The sequence below is a fragment of the Artemia franciscana genome, chromosome 20, assembly GCF_032884065.1.
Source record: "Artemia franciscana chromosome 20, ASM3288406v1, whole genome shotgun sequence".
Classification (NCBI taxonomy): domain Eukaryota; kingdom Metazoa; phylum Arthropoda; class Branchiopoda; order Anostraca; family Artemiidae; genus Artemia; species Artemia franciscana.
This window is the reverse complement of record NC_088882.1, coordinates 796,135-815,269: the sequence shown is the minus strand read 5'-3', so window position 1 is coordinate 815,269 and position 19,135 is coordinate 796,135. Positions and strand designations below refer to the sequence as shown.

The following is a 19,135-nucleotide window of genomic DNA, read 5'->3' as shown; positions in this document are numbered from 1 at the left end:
AGCGAAAATCACACAATCGCATTCAACGTATCAGAGAACCCTATAGAAAAAATTTCAAGGTCTAATCTACAAAAATGTGGAATTTCGTATTTTTTGCCATAAGACAAATCACGGGTGCGTGTTTATTTGCTTGTTTGTTTTTTTTTCCCAGGGGTAATCGTATCGACCAAGTGGTCCTAGAGAGTTGCAAGAGGGCTCATTCTAACGGAAATGAAAAGTTCTAGTGCCCTTTTTAAGTGACCAAAAAATTGGAGGGCAACTAGGCCCCCTCCCACGCTCATTTTTTCCCAAAGTCAATGGATCAAAATTTTGAGATAGCCATTTTGTTCCGCATAGTCAAAAACCATAATAACTATGTTTTTGGGGATGACTTACCCCCCACAGTCCCTGGGGGAGGGGCTGCAAGTTACAAACTTTGATCAATGTTTACATACAGTAATGGTTACTGGGAAGTACCGACGTTATCAGGGGGATTTTTTTTTGCTTTGGGTGTGGGGTTCAGGGGAGGGGGCTATATGGGAGGATCTTTCCTTGGAGGAATATTTCATGGGGGAAGAGAAATTCAATGAAAAGGGCGCAGGATTTTCTAGCATTACTATTTTAAAAAAAAACAATGAAAATATAAACATGAAAAAGTTTTTTCAATTGAAAGTAAGGAGAAGCATTAAAACGAACAGAGATTATTACGCATATGAGGGGCTCTAAAAATACTTTAGCATAAAGAGCGAGGTATTTAGGAGGAGATAAATACTTCGCTCTTTATGCTAAAAATTTTTTAAGTAATTTCAACTATTTATTCTACGGCCTGATTCAGGGGTCATTCTTAAAGAATTGGGACAAAACAAGATTTAGTGTGAAGAGCGAGGTATTAACGAGGGGACCAACCCATTCATATATATAATCAAAAATATAATAATATAAAAGTTTGTTACGTGAGTTAATTCTTAAGTTACGTATATTTTTTACTAATAAAAACGTTCGTTAAAAATTAAAAGATCTAGTTGCCTTTTTAAGTAACCGAAACATTGGAGGGCAGCTAGGCCTCCTTCCCCATCCCTTATTGCTCAAAATCGTCTGATCAAAACTAAGAGAAAGCCATTTAGCCAAAAAAAAAGAATTAATATGCAAAATCATAAAAATATGCAAAAGCCAAAATCATTAATATGCAAAAGCCAAAATCATACATGCATTAATTCAAAAACTTTCAGAAATTAAATAAAAAAACGAGTTTTTTAAAATGAAAGTAAGGAGCGACATTAAAACTTAAAACAAACAGAAATTACTCCGTATATGAAAGGGGCTTTTCCTCCTCGACACCCCGCTCCTTGCGCTAAAGTTTGATTCTTTCTCGCAACTCTACTTTTTAAAACAATAAAAAACTTTAGCGTAAAGAGCGGGGCGTATTAAAAACTTCTAGTTTTAGTTAGTTTTAAAAACTTCTGCTGATAGACCTGGCGATGGGCATAACTCCATGCTTTCCAAGGTTTCTACTTTTGCTAGAGAAACGAAATAAACTATGTTTAAAACATTTTCGGGTATTGTACTTTCACCCAGGACATAAATATGCTTGACCATCGATTGACGCAAAAATGCAAAAATCTCAAAAAAAAGAAAAGAAAAAAATGCAAAAAAAAAACGCTTTTCGTTTCTCTTATAACATTTTAGTGAGTTCATTGTCTGAAAAAGCGGTTATGATTTCTTCGTTTCTTTCCTGGCAATGACCCAAAATATTTCCCTTGGATACTTTATTACTTTAGTAAATATTTTTTCTTAAAAAAATTCTATATTCTATTAAAAAATTCTATTCTATAAATTTCTATAAATATATAATATTCATAGAAATATTACAATCTTTATATTCTATAAATATATAAAAATTGCTATCTATTTAAAAATTCTATTCAATCATGGAAAAATTCTGTTCTCTTACAAATTATATTGACAAATTAATCAGTAAGTCAAAATACCTGGTATCCACTCCATCCCTAGCAAATCTATCCCTCGGGTCTCGTCCACCATTCCTCAAGTCTCGTTGTTCCTCCATTGGACGTCGACTACGTTGTCCTTCTCGATCACTATTTAGCCGTTCCCGTCTCTCTTTACTAGAATATCTAGGAACAATAATGGTAATTACTGATAGTAATAGACTAATAAAAATTATAGTGACAATCTATTATGATACAGATGAAGAAAATAACAAAAGTAATGATATCGTAACGACGATGATAAAAATGAATATATATGGTAAAATGATAATAATGAAATATAATAATGGGAATAATAATAATGATAAGAATGAAGTAAATATTCAAGAAAACATAGCTATGAACGAACCTCCCTCCTCCACCCAAGGTTTTTCAAACGAACCCTTGTACATTAGCAAATCACAGATATAGTAACCAAAAAACACATTTTTTCTGATTTTCCCTTTCTCCCACTTTTAATAAAAAATGCATTGATACCCTCAAAGAGTTTGGCCCTATTGGGGATATTCAACGGATACAATTCTATATCAGTACCTAATAAAATGTGGAATATCCAAATTTTCAAAACAATACAAGGGCTGTGTCCATTAGTACTTGCCTTCATTCAAATTCTAAGAACAATTTTTAATAAAAAACAGAACTTTATCCGTGCACATACTTAATTAGATTTTGGCAGACTGACATTTCTTAAAGACGAAATTGCAATAATTTAAGCCTCATTCGTTTAATGTTACTATTGACTGTTAGTCAAACAGTTCGTGGTAACGAACTGTAGTAAGGAGCGACCCGGCTCAATAGTAAACCAAACTCTAAAAACAGATCTTTGATACTAATAGATACATCAAAAGAATCGTATTTTTATTATGAATTTAAATATATAAGTTTAATCAAATTTAATCTTACCCACCAAAAGTTATGAGCCTGAGAAAATTTTTCTTATTTTGGAAAATAGGGGGAAACACCCCTAAAAGAGAAAAAATATAATCTTTTCGAATTTTGAGCCTAACTTCCGCAAAGGAGTAATAATGTCAGAAGCCCCGAAATACCGAATTATTTTCTTTCAAACAGTTCGTGGTAACGAACTGTAGTAAGGAGCGACCCGGCTCAATAGTAAACGAAACTCTAAATAATAGAATTTTGATGCTAAAATATACATCAAAAGAATGGGATTTTCATGCTGATTTTAAATATATAAGTTTCATCAAATTTTTTCTTTGTCATCAAAAGTTACGAGCCTGAGAAAATTTGTCTTATTTTAGAAAATAGGGGAAAACACCTCACACAATCTTAACGAAAATTACACCATCGCATTCAACGTACCAGAAAACCCTACTGCGGAAGTTTCAAGCTCCTATATACAAACATGTGGAATTTCGTATTTTTTGCCAGAAGACTGATCACAGGTGCGTGTTTATTTTTTTTTCAGAGGTGATCGTATCGACCCAGTGGAGTGTCGCGAGAGGGCACATTCTGACGGAAATTAAAAGTTCTAGTGCCCTTTTTTAAGTGACCGAAAAAATTGGAGGGTACCTAGGCCCCCTCCCATGCTCTTTTTTTCCCAAAGTCAACGGATCAAAATTTTGAGATAGCCATTTTGTTCAGCATAGTCAAAAAAACTAATAACAATGCCTTTGGGGACGACTTACTCCCTCACAGTCCAAGGGGGAGGGGCTGCAAGCTACAAAATTTGATCAGTGTTGAGGTACAGTAATGGTTATTGGGAAGTGTACAGACGTTTTCAGGGGGATTTTTTTGGTTGAGGGGAGGGGGTAACATGGGAGGATCTTTCCATGGAGGAATTTGTCATGGGAGAAGATTATTTCCATGAATGGGGCGCAGGATATTCTAGCACTATTTAAAACAAAAACAAAACAATTAAAAAATAAATATGGACAAGTTTTTTTTTTCAACTGAAAGTAAGAAGCAGCATTAAAACTTAAAACTAACAGAAATTATTACGCATGTGTGGGGTTCATTTCCTTCTTAATACCTCGCTCCTTACGCTAAAGTATTTTTAGTAATTTCAACTATTTATTCTACGGCCTTTGTGATCCAGGGGTCATTCTTAAAGAATGGGGACAAAATTCAAGCTTTACCGTAAATAGCGAGGTATTAACGAGAGGGCAAACTCGCTAGTACACGTAATAACAATTTACAAATATAGCAGTTCGTTACGTAAGTTAATTCGTAGGTTACGTATATTTTCTACTAATGAAAACGTTCATATAAAATTAAAAGTTCTAGTTGCCTTTTTAAGTAACCAAAAGATTGGAGGACAACTAGGCCTCCTCCCCCACCCCTTTTTTTCTCAAAATCTTCCGATCAAAACTAAGAGAAAACCATTTAGCCCCCCCCCCCCCAAAAAAAAAACAACATGTAAAGTTCGTTTTAATTATTCATGTGCGGACAGCCAAAAAAAAAAAAAAAGTATTAATTTAAAAACGTTCAGAAATTAAATGAAACAAAAACAAGTTTTTTACCAGAAATTAAGGAGTGACATTAAAACTTAAAACGAACAGAAATTACTCCGTATATGAAAGGGGCTATTCCCTCCAAAACGCCCCGCTCTTTACGCTGAAGTTTTTTTTATTGTTTTAAAAAGTAGAGCTGTGAGAAACGGTAAAACTTTAGCATAAAGAGCCTGGCGTTTATGAGAGAACAGCCCCTTCATATACGGAGTAATTTCTGTTTTTTTTTAAGTTTTAATGTCGCTCCTTACTTTCAGGTAAAAAACTTGTTTTTTTTTAATTAATCAATGACAGAGAACGTGTTTGATTCATATTTATGTCAACAGTAAAGCGTGCAATTCATTCCCTGCCCGCATAAATATTGTCTTGTGAAAATATCAATTTTTCAAAAACAATTATTAAGAAAAAGAAAACGCGTGTGATACATTCCTTTTTGATCTTATAATTGCCTTCTTTTTTTCTAATTATTAAAACAGTAATTTACAATATTTTTCAATCCCAAAAAAGCAAAAAAATACCTTCGGAATTTCAGATTACAGAGTAAGGGTGAACATATATAGTGAAAAAAAGGAAAAAGTCTGATAGATTCACTTGGTCTGAAAAGAGGTAAAAAAAAAAATAATCGTAATCCCGGAGTACAAGGTAAGGATGAACATATATTGTGAGTAAAAGTAAAACCTAACCCATGTAGATTTGCTTGGTCTACTGTAAAATTGATAGGCATAAGAAACTTTTGCTTGTAAAACTGGAAACAAGAATAATTTAGGTTTTTTAAGGGATAAAGTCTAAAAATACTACGACATAGAAGCTCTAATTTTGCCCTAAGACCTAGATATACTTCCATATCAACCATTATTGGAGCATTACACAAATCCAGACAAACATATTACGTTTTCCATTGTTAATTTTAATGAGCGTGTCACTTGAAACAAGGGTTATATATACCCTCGTTCTTGTCATTTCAATCATTGAAAAATATTTGCAACCAGTTTAATGCATTTTTGTAAGCCTTGATTGACCAAATTTAGTCTAAATATTTACAACCATCAAAAAATGACTGCCTCAATTATTGGAAAATAAGTATGGAAAAGGATTTTTCTAAGAGAAGGTATTGTATCGATTATCGATATTGTATCGATATTGATATTGTATCGTTTGCTCAGTAGAGATAGAAGTCGAATAATATAAAGATGATGAAGTCAACTGTTGCGTTTTGTTAAACAGATTATTTTTATTTTATTTTTTTTGCGATACAATATCACCGAAAAAACTAACATTTTCCGACTCTATTTTGGAATTATAGTTAATTCTATATCTGTGATACTGGAAGAGTAAAAAAGGTGCCATCATTATATCCTCATGATTTAAAATAATACAACAACAAATAAAAGAGGAAAAATATATCCCAGATAACCTGTTCTTCATGACATTTCAAACAAGTATTACCTCAGTCCTAGTCTATTCAGAATTTTGCAGTCCAAGGAGGGGGGGGGACAGACATATAGTATTTTTACTATTTTCTCCAAAGCTTCCCAAAATTTCCATATTGATTAACTATCTTTGATTAGCAATATTGATTCCATTTATCATCCTGAATTTGAATTAATTGACGTTATAATGACGTTATAGAAATGGCCATCAGATATATTCAATAATCTTCGGCTTCTATCTCAGGCTTAATGTACAACACACATACAAAAGGATAAAACAAACTAAGGATTCATAAGCCATGGCTTTGTTTTAGTATGAGTTTAATGTTGACTCACTAGTGATTCTATCAGGATATAAAAAAGGCAATTACGCAGAACTTTTTCAGGGGGCGGGAGGGATTATGAAAAAAAATTACTTCAATGCTGTAAATGCAGCCATGAGGCCAGTAAGAATCAATGATTATTGCTGCACAACGAGGTAGTTATTATTGGCTCTAAGCAGTCTCTATCAGTTCTGAACCCAACTTATTATGACAATTAGTCAACTAAGGACAGGAGATGGGTTAGACGACTGAATGCCCCACTGTTAGGCTAAGTTTTGAATATTGCCAAAACTACAGGTTTTGCCGCTTTTAACAGCGCACTTTACTATTGAAAAAAAAAACAACTATTTTGACTCACTGCAGCAATCAGTTACCAATTCCTTCACAAACCTTTCCAATTCTTCCCTAAAAATATTACCAATTCCTCCCTAAAATAATTAACACAATCAATTACTAAAAAAGTACTCGTATATGCTGAATAATTCAGAGTTTATTTGTTCATTATGCTCAAGTGGTACCTCTTTTTTTACTCCACAGGCTGAACCCAGTTACACCTTAAAATTTAGGTACGCACATATCTGCAAACATAAGGAGGGAGAGATAGGGGGAGGAATTTATGTCTGAGATTGGCCCTGGGCAAACAGGTGAATCATGAAAGAAATAAACCCAACTGAAACTTACAGTTCCCTATCAGGCCTATCTCGATCGCAGTGTTCATTTCTTCCAAACTTATCTCTTGGAAGTGACTCCCTATCTCGGCTTTGATAAAAACGGTTCTCAGCAGATTCTGTTCGAAGACCTCGCGGCGGGCCAAGTCGGCGTTGAGTAAGGGTAACATCCCTGTAAGTAAAATGAAAAGATATATAAATGTATGTATACAAGCTGAAATGTGTGTATACAAGATAATACTACTACTACTAACCACTTACTGCACCACCAAGCCATCTGAGGCAAACACAGGCGTGTACGCTCCTTTTCCATCCTAATCTATTCACAGCTTCCCTATATACACACTCCCAAGAAGATCTAATTCTTTTTAATTCGTTTTTACGATCTCCTCCCACCCCATTGGGGGACAGCCTGCTTTTCTTTTGGCCCAAGATGGATGACCAGAAAGGACGATCCTTGGCAATCTGCAATCCTTCATCTGCAAAACGTGTCCTAATCATCTCATCCTTTCTCTCATTATAACCCTAAAAAGTGGGATAGAACCAGATTTGACATGCGACTTGCTGTTTGAAATACGGTCAATCAAACTTTTATAATTCAGAATAAACTTCTAGAACAGAAATACTCTTGTAAAACATGTTAATATATTACAATTCGAAGTAAAAAAGACCTATATACCTCGAACATTACGTGCCACATGCTGTACTTACGGGTCCCAATACATAATGTTTTTACCTGTTCTTGCTTTCTTGGACAACACGAGCAAATTTTACCAGACAAATGTTACATGTCCTCCTTAACCCCAAGTGCAATAACATATAATTCGGTCTTATACTACTAAATACCATTCGGTCTTTGTTTCAACAAGCATATAGAAAAATAAAACACGGGATTTGAGTTACGAAACCAAACTGAGCAACTTCTAAAGCCTTCGTGTTTTAATCAAGTTGTGAATTATGTAATTACTGTTCAGGGGGGAGGGGTAATTCGGCTATTTTGTGTTTTTGAACTTATCAATGACTCTTTTCTTTGTAAAAAAAGGACAAAGGATTCAAGACTCATTGTGACTGAATTAGTTGTCCATACAGATAAAAGGAGTGTTGGATACTAATTTCCTTTGGAAATTTACCTACCTTCCTGTGTCAGGGTTGCATACAGAATTAAACCCGTAGAAAAATATCGTCCATAGCTGTTTTATGGCTGTTGTGATTAATCCATGGGAACGCTTTTTTATCATAGCTTCAAAAAGCTTGTGTTTTAAATTCTAGCTTCCCATATGAACGTTTGTGGTGCTACCTCCAAACCTCAGTCCACAAGCTAACAGAGCCATCCTAGACCTCTCGTTTTTTTTATTATCAGAAACCTTTATCAGCTACATAATTACAAGAATATCTGCTTTCCGACACACCCGTCAACCTTTGTTTCCTGGCAGTCTGTCAACAAATCATCAACTTAACCCGAGAGGAAAACTTCCAGCCCTGTCAAATGGAGGAAATGGCTAAATCACTATCCCCATAATATAACCAAGGTTGCATCCAACACAAGCGATCACAGGAGCGTTATAGTCAGTATGACTTTCGTCATTCACACAAAAGCCAGATGCACAATGCCATCTAGGTCCATGGCTAAATCACTATCCCCATAATATAACCACAGTTGCATCCGATGCAAGCGATCACAGGAACGTTATAGTCAGTATGACTTTCGTCATTCACACAAAAGCCAGATGCACAATACCATCTAGGTCCATGGCTAAATCACTATCCCCATAATATAACCACAGTTGCATCCGATGCAAGCGATCACAGGAACGTTATAGTCAGTATGACTTTCGTCATTCACACAAAAGCCAGATGCACAATGCCATCTAGGTCCATGGCTTAATCACTATCCCCATAATATAACCAAGGTTGCATCCAACACAAGCGATCACAGGAACGTTATAGTCAGTATGACTTTCGTCATTCACACAGAAGCCAGATGCACAATGTCATCTAGGTTTATTTGGCCTGGTTGCTTCATCCATCCTCCCTTACTGTTTTTTTTTCCAAAAGTGTTGCTAAATTTTCGGTTACTATGGGCTGAAGTTCGTTCCTTACTAGGTTGCAACGATAGCTGCAAGGTGCAACCATGATAATGTGCTTTCTGGACACACTTTCTTAAATATTTCTTATGGCCATTTCGGTATTTTAAATGTTGATCAGTTACATAAACACCACTAGTATTTCAATGCTTGAATGGTGTTGTACCAGCTTATTTCACTGACACATTTTCTGCCAATTCCGACATGATTCATATTACACATGGACTATAGATAAGCTTACGTATAAGACGAGTAAAGCTAAGTTTGGCCATTTTTTTCACCATGTGGGTGTAATCCTCTGGAATAACTCTCGTGGTGTTTTGCAATAAGAGCCCAAGTCCACTTTTCCTAAATTTACAGGACAGCCCAATGAAAATGAAAAGGCAAAATGAAAAAATCTTTCTCATAAATCAGAATTTAAAAAAGTAGAAGCTTTAAATACTGATTCCTAGTTAAAAGTTCGATCGAAATCCGCCGAAAACGTTCAAATTACTGAATTGCTCATTACTTAGAAGATAAGGGACTTGCGCCCTTTTCGAACAACTTGTAACTCGGTCAAAATTAAAGATGAGATGAGCCATTTTGAATCGACCAATCGATAGATTGCATTGAGCTCTTTTGAACCATATACTTAACTTATTTACAGAAGATAGCAGACTTAAGCCCTTTTTACAAAACACCACGGAACTCCTGGACAGCATTAGGGCTTATAGAATTGCTTCATCACTTAAATCAAATGATAAAAATTACTTCTTAGTTGAGACACGGGTGTGAGGAGGCTGTTGGTGAGTATCTTGGTTATTTTTTTTTCGCTTTTTTCTTCTTATTATTGTTCTGCATTTACCATCTTTTGAGTTTTTTTTTATATGTGTATATTGCTGATTTAGTTGAACCGTTGCTTACAGGTAAATTGGCGTTCTAGCAATAGTTGTTTCTTTTATTTGTTTGTTTCATTGTATGAATTGATACAAATGAAGGTGTTATTATTAAAAAAGGTTATTACTAAAATAATAATGAAAAATAATAAAAAGAATTTATCACAGGCAGCGCAATAGCACTGCCTAAGCAACGAGCGATGTGGGCACAATTTATTGTTTTTTTTTTTTGGTTTTAGACCAGGGCACTTCGTATCCAATGAGTTGTCATAGAAACATCAAAAAGTGCTCATTCGATTGAAAATTGAAGGGGCTAGAGCCCTTTTTAATAATCGGAAGTGATTGGAGGGCAACTAATCCCCCTATCACGTCCAGCATTTCCCCAAACCCATCAAATCAAAATTTTGAGATAGCCATTTTGTTCAATGTAGTTGACAGTTCCGAAAATTATATCTTTCAGGATGACAACTCTCCCCCACAGCCCTCAGGGCAAGGTTTATAAGTTATGCCCTGAGGAATATTCAAGGTTAATATAGAAAGGGTGATCGTATAAACTTCGGATGGGGCAGATTGCATTGGAAATCAGATGTTCTAGTGCCCTTTTTAAAATTCATAGTGATCAGAAGGTGAATTCCTCCCCACACCTCGTATTTTCCCAAAATGCACCTAAATAGAAATTTTGAGATGGCCATTTGTTGTCGTAGAAACTTCTAAAAAGGCTCATTCGATTGGAAATTGAAGGGGCTAGTGCCTCTTTTAATAGTCAAAATTGATTAGAGGACAACTAACCCCCTCCCACGCCCACCATTCCCCAAACACATCCGATCAAAACTTTGAGATAGCCATTTTGTTCGGTTTCGTTATTTTAAAACCAGAAAAAACAACAGCAATATGAACAGCAACCCTGAGAAATGAAAAAAATGTCCGAAGGGGTTGCAAAAAAAACAAACAAAATAACACTAAAACAAAAAAGGACTAAATAAATTACAAAACAACTAATACAAATCGCACATCCTAATCAATACCACAAATCTTACAACAAAACAACTTCAACTTTACTATTATAATCATACCCCAAAGGGCTATAATAGGTTATTCAATTTTTTATTTACAGCCCCTCCTCCCCCACCCCAAAAAACAGCAAAAAACTAAATTCATACTTACTAAAAAGGATTTCTTTAATTTCTCTCTTAAACCAAGATATACCACTATTATTTTAAATACTCTGATCAAGATGATTCCAACTTCTTATTTTCCAATGAAGCACAGAAAACGTCGACCGGGCCGAAACAATCGATTCTTTTGAAAGTTTTTGCACCCCCCCCCAACAAAACTCCTGGATACGACCTTGTTTCAAAGCATAAGTCAAAACAAGAATTTATAACGTGCTACTCTTTGTCTTTATTCCAATGTTTTCACACTGATAAATAGAATTAAGCTTCCGGAATGTACAGCTTCAGTTCTTTTCCTTCTATATTAAATTATGATCATTCTTCTTTCCCTAGATGTGGCATATACGACGTGACAAGATGTTCCCCAAGATAGAAAAGACATCTATACCAAGATGTGACGATCAAATACACCTAATTTAATCAAAATGTTATCACTGTAATCAAGCCGAAAATATTAATTATTTCAATTCATAATGACACTTTTTCCTTAATCGAAGAGCACAGAATTCTTTCGGCGCGTTTCGCAGAAACTTTTTTATGTCATACATATGACTAGGAACTAATTTACTCAACTATAAATTATGAAAGTTATCCGACTGATTAAAGTATTCTCCGAACGTGATTTTTTAAAAATATATTTTTCGGAATTTTTCCTTCTAATTTCATCTTCGACTTCCGCCCTTATGGTAAGAAGTTATTAAGCTGGAATTAACTTTTTCAACTCCAATAAATTAAATAAAATATTATAAAATACTAGCTGTTGGGGTGGCGCTTCGCGCCACCCCAACACCTAGTTGGTGGGGGCGCTTCGCGCCCCCCCAAGCCCCCCCGCGCGCGTAAGTCGTTACGCGCCATATTAGTTACGCGCCATTGTAGTTGTGTCCCTATGTCCCACCTGTGAATATAGATAGATAGATATATATATATATATATATATATATATATATATATATATATATATATATATATATATATATATATATATATATATATATATATATATATATATATATATATGTTTTTAACTACGTAAAACTTGCGAATATACAACATTCTTTGCTGTCCCATTGTCTGTGCATATAAATAGATTGTCAGGTTTACCGACTCTTGAACATGCAACATATAATGGTCCATGGGAAAACAATCCGTATTCAGATCTATACCTCATGATTCTAATGATTGCCCTTGAGCTTTGTTGATGGTGATTGCTAATCGACCATTCCCTGAGTCGCCATCGTCATTTATATATCCCCCTGTGCACCCCGGCGTCCCCTTTGTAGTTATGTCCCTGTGTCCCGGTCGTCATTTATATTCCCTGTGTCCCGGTCGTCATTTGTGTCCCGGTGTTCCAGTCTGTGATTTCTCTTTGAGTGTCCCGGGCGTCATTTATATTCCTTGTGTCCCGGTGTCCCGGTCGTCATTTATATCCCCCTGTGCCCCCCGGCGTCCCCATTGTAGTTGTGTCCCTGTGTCCCGGTCGTCATTTACCTTTTTTAGTTTTTTTTCTTCTTTTGTATTAGTGTGAAATAATTCAGACGTCATATGCGGACAAACACGCAACGACATATGCGGACAGACAGACATAACCCACAAACAACTTATTTTTATATATATTTATTCATATTTTTTTAGTTTTCTTTTTCTCTTTTATTTTTCAGTTTTTTCCTTTTTTTTAGTTTTTTTCTTTTTTAGTTTTTAGTTTTTTTTAGTTTTTTACCTTTTTTTAGTTTTTTTTAGTTTTATAGCTTTTTTATTTTTTTATTAGTTTTTATTTTTTTTGTAGTTTTTGCCTTTTTTTATTTTTTCAGTTTTTTTTTAGTTATTAGATTTTTACCTTTTTTTAGTTTTTTAGCTTTTTTAGTTTTTTTTTCTTTTTAGTTTTTTTGTAGTTTTTACCTTTTTTAGTTTTTTTCTTCTTTATTAATATTTTTTTAGTTTTCTTTTTCTCTTATTTTTCAGTTTTTTCCTTTTTTTTAGTTTTTTCTTTTTTAGTTTTTAGTTTTTTTTTTGTTTTTTACCTTTTTTTAAGTTTTTTTAGTTTTTTAGCTTTTTTAGTTTTTTTATTAGTTTTTAGTTTTTTTTTTAGTTTTTGCCTTTTTTTAGTTTTTTCAGTTTTTTTTAGTTTTTAGTTTTTTACCTTTTTTTAGTTTTTTTTTAGTTTTTTAGCTTTTTTAGTTTTTTTTCTTTTTAGTTTTTTTTGTAGTTTTTACCTTTTTTAGTTTTTTTTCTTCTTTTGTATTAGTGTGAAATAATTCAGACGTCATATGCGGACAAACACGACGTCACTCGACAGACAGACAGACAGACATAACCCACAAACAACTTATTTTTATATATATTTATTCATATTTTTTTAGTTTTCTTTTTCTCTTTTATTTTTCAGTCTTTTCCTTTTTTTATTTTTTTTATTTTTTAGTTTTTAGTTTTTCTTTAGTTTTTTATCTTTTTTTAGTTTTTTTAGTTTTTTAGTTTTTTTAGTTTTTTTATTAGTTTTTAGTTTTTTTTGTAGTTTTTGCCTTTTTTTAGTTTTTTCAGTTTTTTTTAGTTTTTAGTTTTTTACCTTTTTTTAGTTTTTTTTAGTTTTTTAGCTTTTTTAGTTTTTTTTTCTTTTAGTTTTTTTGTAGTTTTTACCTTTTTTAGTTTTTTTTCTTATTTTGTATTAGTGTGAAATAATTCAGACGTCATATGCGGACAAACATGACGTCACCTGATCCATCCACAGATCCACACACAGACAACTTATTTTTATATATATAGATTACCAATATTATAAAAAAATATTAATAAAGAGACCACATCAATTAAAAAAAATCAATAAAAATAGAATAAATTTAAACCAATATACTAAAAAGATAAATTAAATTAAAAAACCCGAATTACTAGCCACCATCAAATGAAGCAAACTCTTGCAACCCTTGCATACCCAAACCCTTGCACCTTTAAAAAAAAATTTAGAGCCAACACGTATCGACAAGAGTGTACCTAGGAAACAAAGAAGGTTCCTTAAGTTGCAAAACCTAAATATTAAAAACCTAAAGTCCTAAATACTAGTCAATTGATAATTTTGATCTATGGCAAAGGAAACATTGAGAAATTGCAAACTCGCAAGTTTAAAATACGTATTTGTGTAATTATTGTGGTTGCTACAACGTTTTTCTTTTATTAGCAGATTTTATAGTCTCTTGAGTACCAATTTTCTTTCATCAGGGTTGCCACATCTAATGATTTATCACTATTTCTATTGATTATTTATATTACGAAAAAAAATCACTAAGCCAAAAAAATAATCAACCAAAAAATCGCTAAAATCATTTGATATTTTTCGCCGGATGAAAACCCTGCCTTTCATGCATGGTGAACAAAATAATCGGACTCTTTATTTTGAACCAAAGCGGGATATTTTCCAGTCTTTATCAACATTCCAACTTAAATCAGTATGATGAAACATAACATTGCTCGACATCAGTGCAATAAGGGGGGGGGGGCAGGGGGTGTATTACGCCAGATGATTTCCAAGAAGAACCAGGTTGTGTGGCATTAGTAATTAATTGTAATAATATACAATTAAAAACTAATTTTTAAACAATTATGGGAATAAGCAAATATTTCCGAAATCAAACTCCCCTCCCCAAAAGAATTCCCTCTTCTTCACGGTAGGACATGTGTGCACCAATGGTAACACTTAGAATAGGCCTATATATGTTTTGGTTCTAAACAAAGCCAACCTTTCGGCATCATCATGGCTTCTTACAGAAGTTGCACCAGGTCCTTTTTCGGAATTTTTATTAACATGGCAGCCTTCACCCCATGTCTTTCGTTGAGGACTTAGAAGGCCCAGGCCCATGAAATCTTCCTCTGTCCTCAGTCGGTCAACAGCCCGACGCTAAAAATGAAACAAATGAACAATAAGTTTGGTTAACTAAAGTAAAAATTGTTAGCCAACTAAGAAGTAATAATTGAAAAAGAGTACCATGCAGGGGCCATAAAAAGCCACAAACCACTGCAGTTTGCAAACCAGAAAAAGACTATCGATAAACCACAGAGAAACAGAGAGTTAAGTTCTAAAAATCTTGTGCCTCAAAACTTTTTGTTCTCCTTACTGGCTTAAACTTTGGTACAGGAGAAGTCATTGAGTGGAATTAATGCTTCGTTCTTCTTACTGGCTAAGATATAACAAAGGGAGCAATCGGATTTTAAAAATCAGTGCTTCTAATCTCTCCAGAAATTAAGGAATAATACGTCTGGCTTAGGAAAATACACCCCAAAAGTAGATCACGAATTAAAGAAGACTAATCTCTCTTCCTCTCTTTGGTTTCACTGTATGTTTCAACTTTACAAGGAACGAATGTACTCCTTCCTAACGTCAAAGTTTCCACCTTCAGAAGTCCATTAATTTCGCGGAGCAGTCAAAACAGTCCAAAAAAAGTCCTACTGGCTTTTTGCCAATGAAAGTTGGCAAAACCGTGTGATTTGGCTATGTTGTAGCTCTATTTGTCCTATTTACAATCTATGTATCCTATTCACCTATATTTCTTTTTTTTTATTTGGTATCCGCTACTATCGGAAACTGAATAACAGCATAAGGATAGTGGTGGGTCTGGCCTGTCTTGAACCCGGGATAAAAATCTTATTGGTACCCCCCTCCTTTCCCCAACAAAATCGTCATGCCAAAATTTAGTACAATTTTGACTTATTAACAAAATTAATAATATATTTTTTTACTATTTTTAATTTGTTATTCAACTTATTTCAATATTACAAATTATTTTAATTTAATTACCATCATATAATTATTTCATGATTTATTTTTTGAATTAATTTATTTTTTAATTTATTTTTTAATGATTATTTATTAACTGCGTCCTCTATTTTATTTTAATAGAAATAGAGTTTCAAAAATTTTAAAATGACTATAACCATTAGATTATTTATTTGAATTTTTCTTCCCATAACGTTTCTGCACTCTGGGCAAGTACCACCTCTGTCAACCCCCTAAAACCGCCTCCGCTTCAGAAGCTCTTTCCCATTAAAAATTGAGTTCCATGATTTTAAAACATACATGGCTGTGTAAGGTAAATCTTTATTAATACAAATAGTTATAACAAAATTACCACTCTAACTAACGGTGAGCAGAGCTCAAGGTACCACCTCAATGCGTTGAACATAAAATTAACTCTTAAGAGTAAAACGTTTTTAGACAAAATAAAAAACAAGTCAAGAAAGGAAGAAGAACTAAGAGCAGAGAAAAAAGAGTAGAGGTCATCGTAGATTGCATATAAACCAAACCAAATTAACAATTTCCAGTTGACCAATATAAACAATAAGATTTCATTACACTGTCCTTGGTATGTTAAAGCTTCTGGAAGACGTATCACAATTCAACTTGGAGAACATAGGAGTCAAGGCAATTGAGCCATACTTCTGATCATAGGAGCTTGTGGGGAACCATGTTACAATTTCTTTGTCTATACTTTTTTTTATTACATATTTATTGATTGATAATCACATTTATTGATAGTTTAGCATAAAATTAGACTGCCTCATTCTAAATTTCTAAATTTTGATAAATTCTGGTGGGAATCCATCACTAGAAACCAGGACCAAGAACAAATTTCTCCTGAAAGAGAATCAGACGGGTTCGAAGGGAGTTAAAGTGGGGACAAAAACGCGGATCAACCAGTTGTGTCAATTCACGAATATTTAAGAGGGGAAAAATGTAATTATGAAAATCTAAGAGAGGGACAATTTTGTCCTTTCTTTTCAACGAAAATACAAAAAAAACATTTTGTTTCGAAAATTGCCTCTAAAAAGGAATTTTTCAAACTCCTTCCTTTCGCAGTTGACGCCATAGAAAGCTACAAATCGTAAATAAACTCAAGAACGAGCCTTATGCCCAAATGGGAGCCGAGACAGCATTTCTTTCTCCTCAAACTTTCCTGCTTTTAAGTAAACAGCATGTATACGTCTACTAAAAATAGCACAAGAGTAGGCCAACTTCAGAAGAAATTACCTCTACAACAGAGGAAAGAAAAGAAGATAGAAACTTTGAAACACCTTCCCATACTTATTACTAATGCAGCACAACAACGATCTGGAAAACTAGCAACTAATATTTTGGAGGGGAATAGAAATTAGGAACTCAAAAACCCCTTCCTAAGTCGTAATCTGGGCACAACATACATCTTTGAAAATTTCATTAAGGGAATTCAATACCTTAACGGATCACCCTATCTTGTCGGTTCTTTTTTTTGTGGCTAAACTATATACAGCTGATTGGGTCACTAGACAAAAATAAACAAGTACTAGTTTATACGATACCTGTCCCTTCTCTCCATCAGGTCTTGCTCCTCCTTGTCCTCTGCTGCGGCCTTCATCCAATTCGCGCTTCACTCTGTAAACGATAATACGAATGCAATTACTAGTAAGCACAGAAGTAAAAAGAATATATAGTATGTCCAGGTCAAAGAGCCCCATGAAGAAGATCGGGGTAAAACATTCCACTCCCCCCACTCTGTAAGTCATCCTCAAATAAAAATAAACTTTTTATTTGCAAAGCAAAACACAAGCTTCTTTCTATAAATAATATGCCTACAGGCCTAAAAGTACCAGTAATCAAGATGCAAGAAGAAGTTAAAAAGAAAGTTGGCCCTATATGTACTACAATACCTATTTTCAACATCCCCCTTTCGTTTTGACTGTAAGAGCACGGGCCACCTAGAGCCATGAATGGGCCCGGACCAGAACACTCCATGTAAAATGAACATGTTCATTTTACATAGAGCCATGTAAATGAACATTACATGTATCCATGTAAAATACCATGGATGAAAAAACCCCTCTAGATCATCGTAAGTTTATTAAAACCTGAAAGCCGATATTTTTTAATTTGTTTCTTTTAGTTGTTACAAAATTATGAGCTTTTAAAGACAGTACCAAGCTTGTGCCAGTGTTGCCATGTCGAACCGAGAAAGTAAATTCGAAAAATAGTTAGCATCGGCAACCAAAACTCAAACATTAACAACCAGTTGATTTCCAAAGACAGTCACACCTTCAAAGGAAAGCTAAATCTTCTTAAGCTTTTCTCTACCGTTCGTTTTTAGCCCCTTTTGCTGATTTTCACCTATGTTTCTTTTTTTTGGTGCCTACTAGGCTACTACCAAAAAATAACCTAGTTTATCGAGTTTTTTAAGCTTAAAACCTGAATTTTTGTTTTTTTCCTTTTTTAAAGATTTAAATGGTCCTGAAGTTACCACTTAACCGCAACAAAAACAAACAGATCTCTTTTTCACTGCCGACGGTACTAAAAAAGAATGTTATCCGCATTTTGTATTTTGTAATAAACCATACGTAAAATGGGCGATTTTTTTATTATTTAATTATTGGGATTTTATTAAATGTTTTTTATTAATTAAAATAATTTATTTGTTTTAATTATTTTTTTAAATCCTTAATCAATTATCTTTTATTTATTAATTTTTGGAATTAATTTATTTTTTATTATAGCTTCATTATTAATTAACTTTATTAATTACTATTTAATTATCCAACGGTCGATATTTTTTTTATTCTGTGTACCAAAAGTGGCACACAGAATTCAACTAACACTTTTCGGATAATCACAATTTCAACAATATAGGCCATTAGATATATTTAAATCTGTTTTGATCTATTTAAATCTATTAGGTCATTCGATATATCTAAATCTTAACAATAGACAAATACAGATTTTGTTCCACATTCCATCCAAATCCAAAAGACTTCCAAGTCCAACTGAGCAAACATAACTTCTTCTTTTTCTTCTTCAAACTTTACAGTTTATAGCAAAATTCAGAAAGTTCATTTTGAAAGTGATGATGTGAAGGAGTTTGGTTTATTTTTAAGTTGTTTTTATGCTGTTTGTAGGCGTGTTAAAAAAAAGTTAAATATTTAGACTGCAAGGCAGCGAACGCGTAGCTTTTCCATTTAATGCATCAGTTGGAAATTGCAAAGAATTATATTAATAACATTTGTATTACTGTTATCAATAAGTTACATTAATAAATTTTTATTAATAATATCAGTATCAGTAAATAGTTTGCCTCCACAAACAACTAGTCACCCTCAAGGCAAGGCAAAAAACAAACGACAGAA

The 19,135-nt window shown here is 33.6% G+C and overlaps 1 protein-coding gene across 3 annotated transcripts in view; it reads right to left on the bottom strand.

The window, feature by feature from the left end:
* Positions 1 to 19,135, bottom strand: part of LOC136040247 (eukaryotic translation initiation factor 4E transporter-like) — a 102,490-nt gene that overhangs the window by 55,136 nt on the left and 28,219 nt on the right. For all 3 annotated transcript variants that reach the window (XR_010620651.1, XM_065724459.1, XM_065724458.1), the window contains exons 4-7: positions 17,324 to 17,396; positions 14,731 to 14,888; positions 6,888 to 7,046; positions 1,968 to 2,111 (exon numbers count right to left, since the gene is read on the bottom strand). Coding sequence is in view for 2 of the 3 variants with exons in the window: in XM_065724459.1 (XP_065580531.1) it covers positions 1,968 to 2,111; positions 6,888 to 7,046; positions 14,731 to 14,888; positions 17,324 to 17,396 (534 nt within the window). In the remaining variant the exon portion in view is untranslated. The remainder of the gene's footprint in view (positions 1 to 1,967; positions 2,112 to 6,887; positions 7,047 to 14,730; positions 14,889 to 17,323; positions 17,397 to 19,135) is intronic.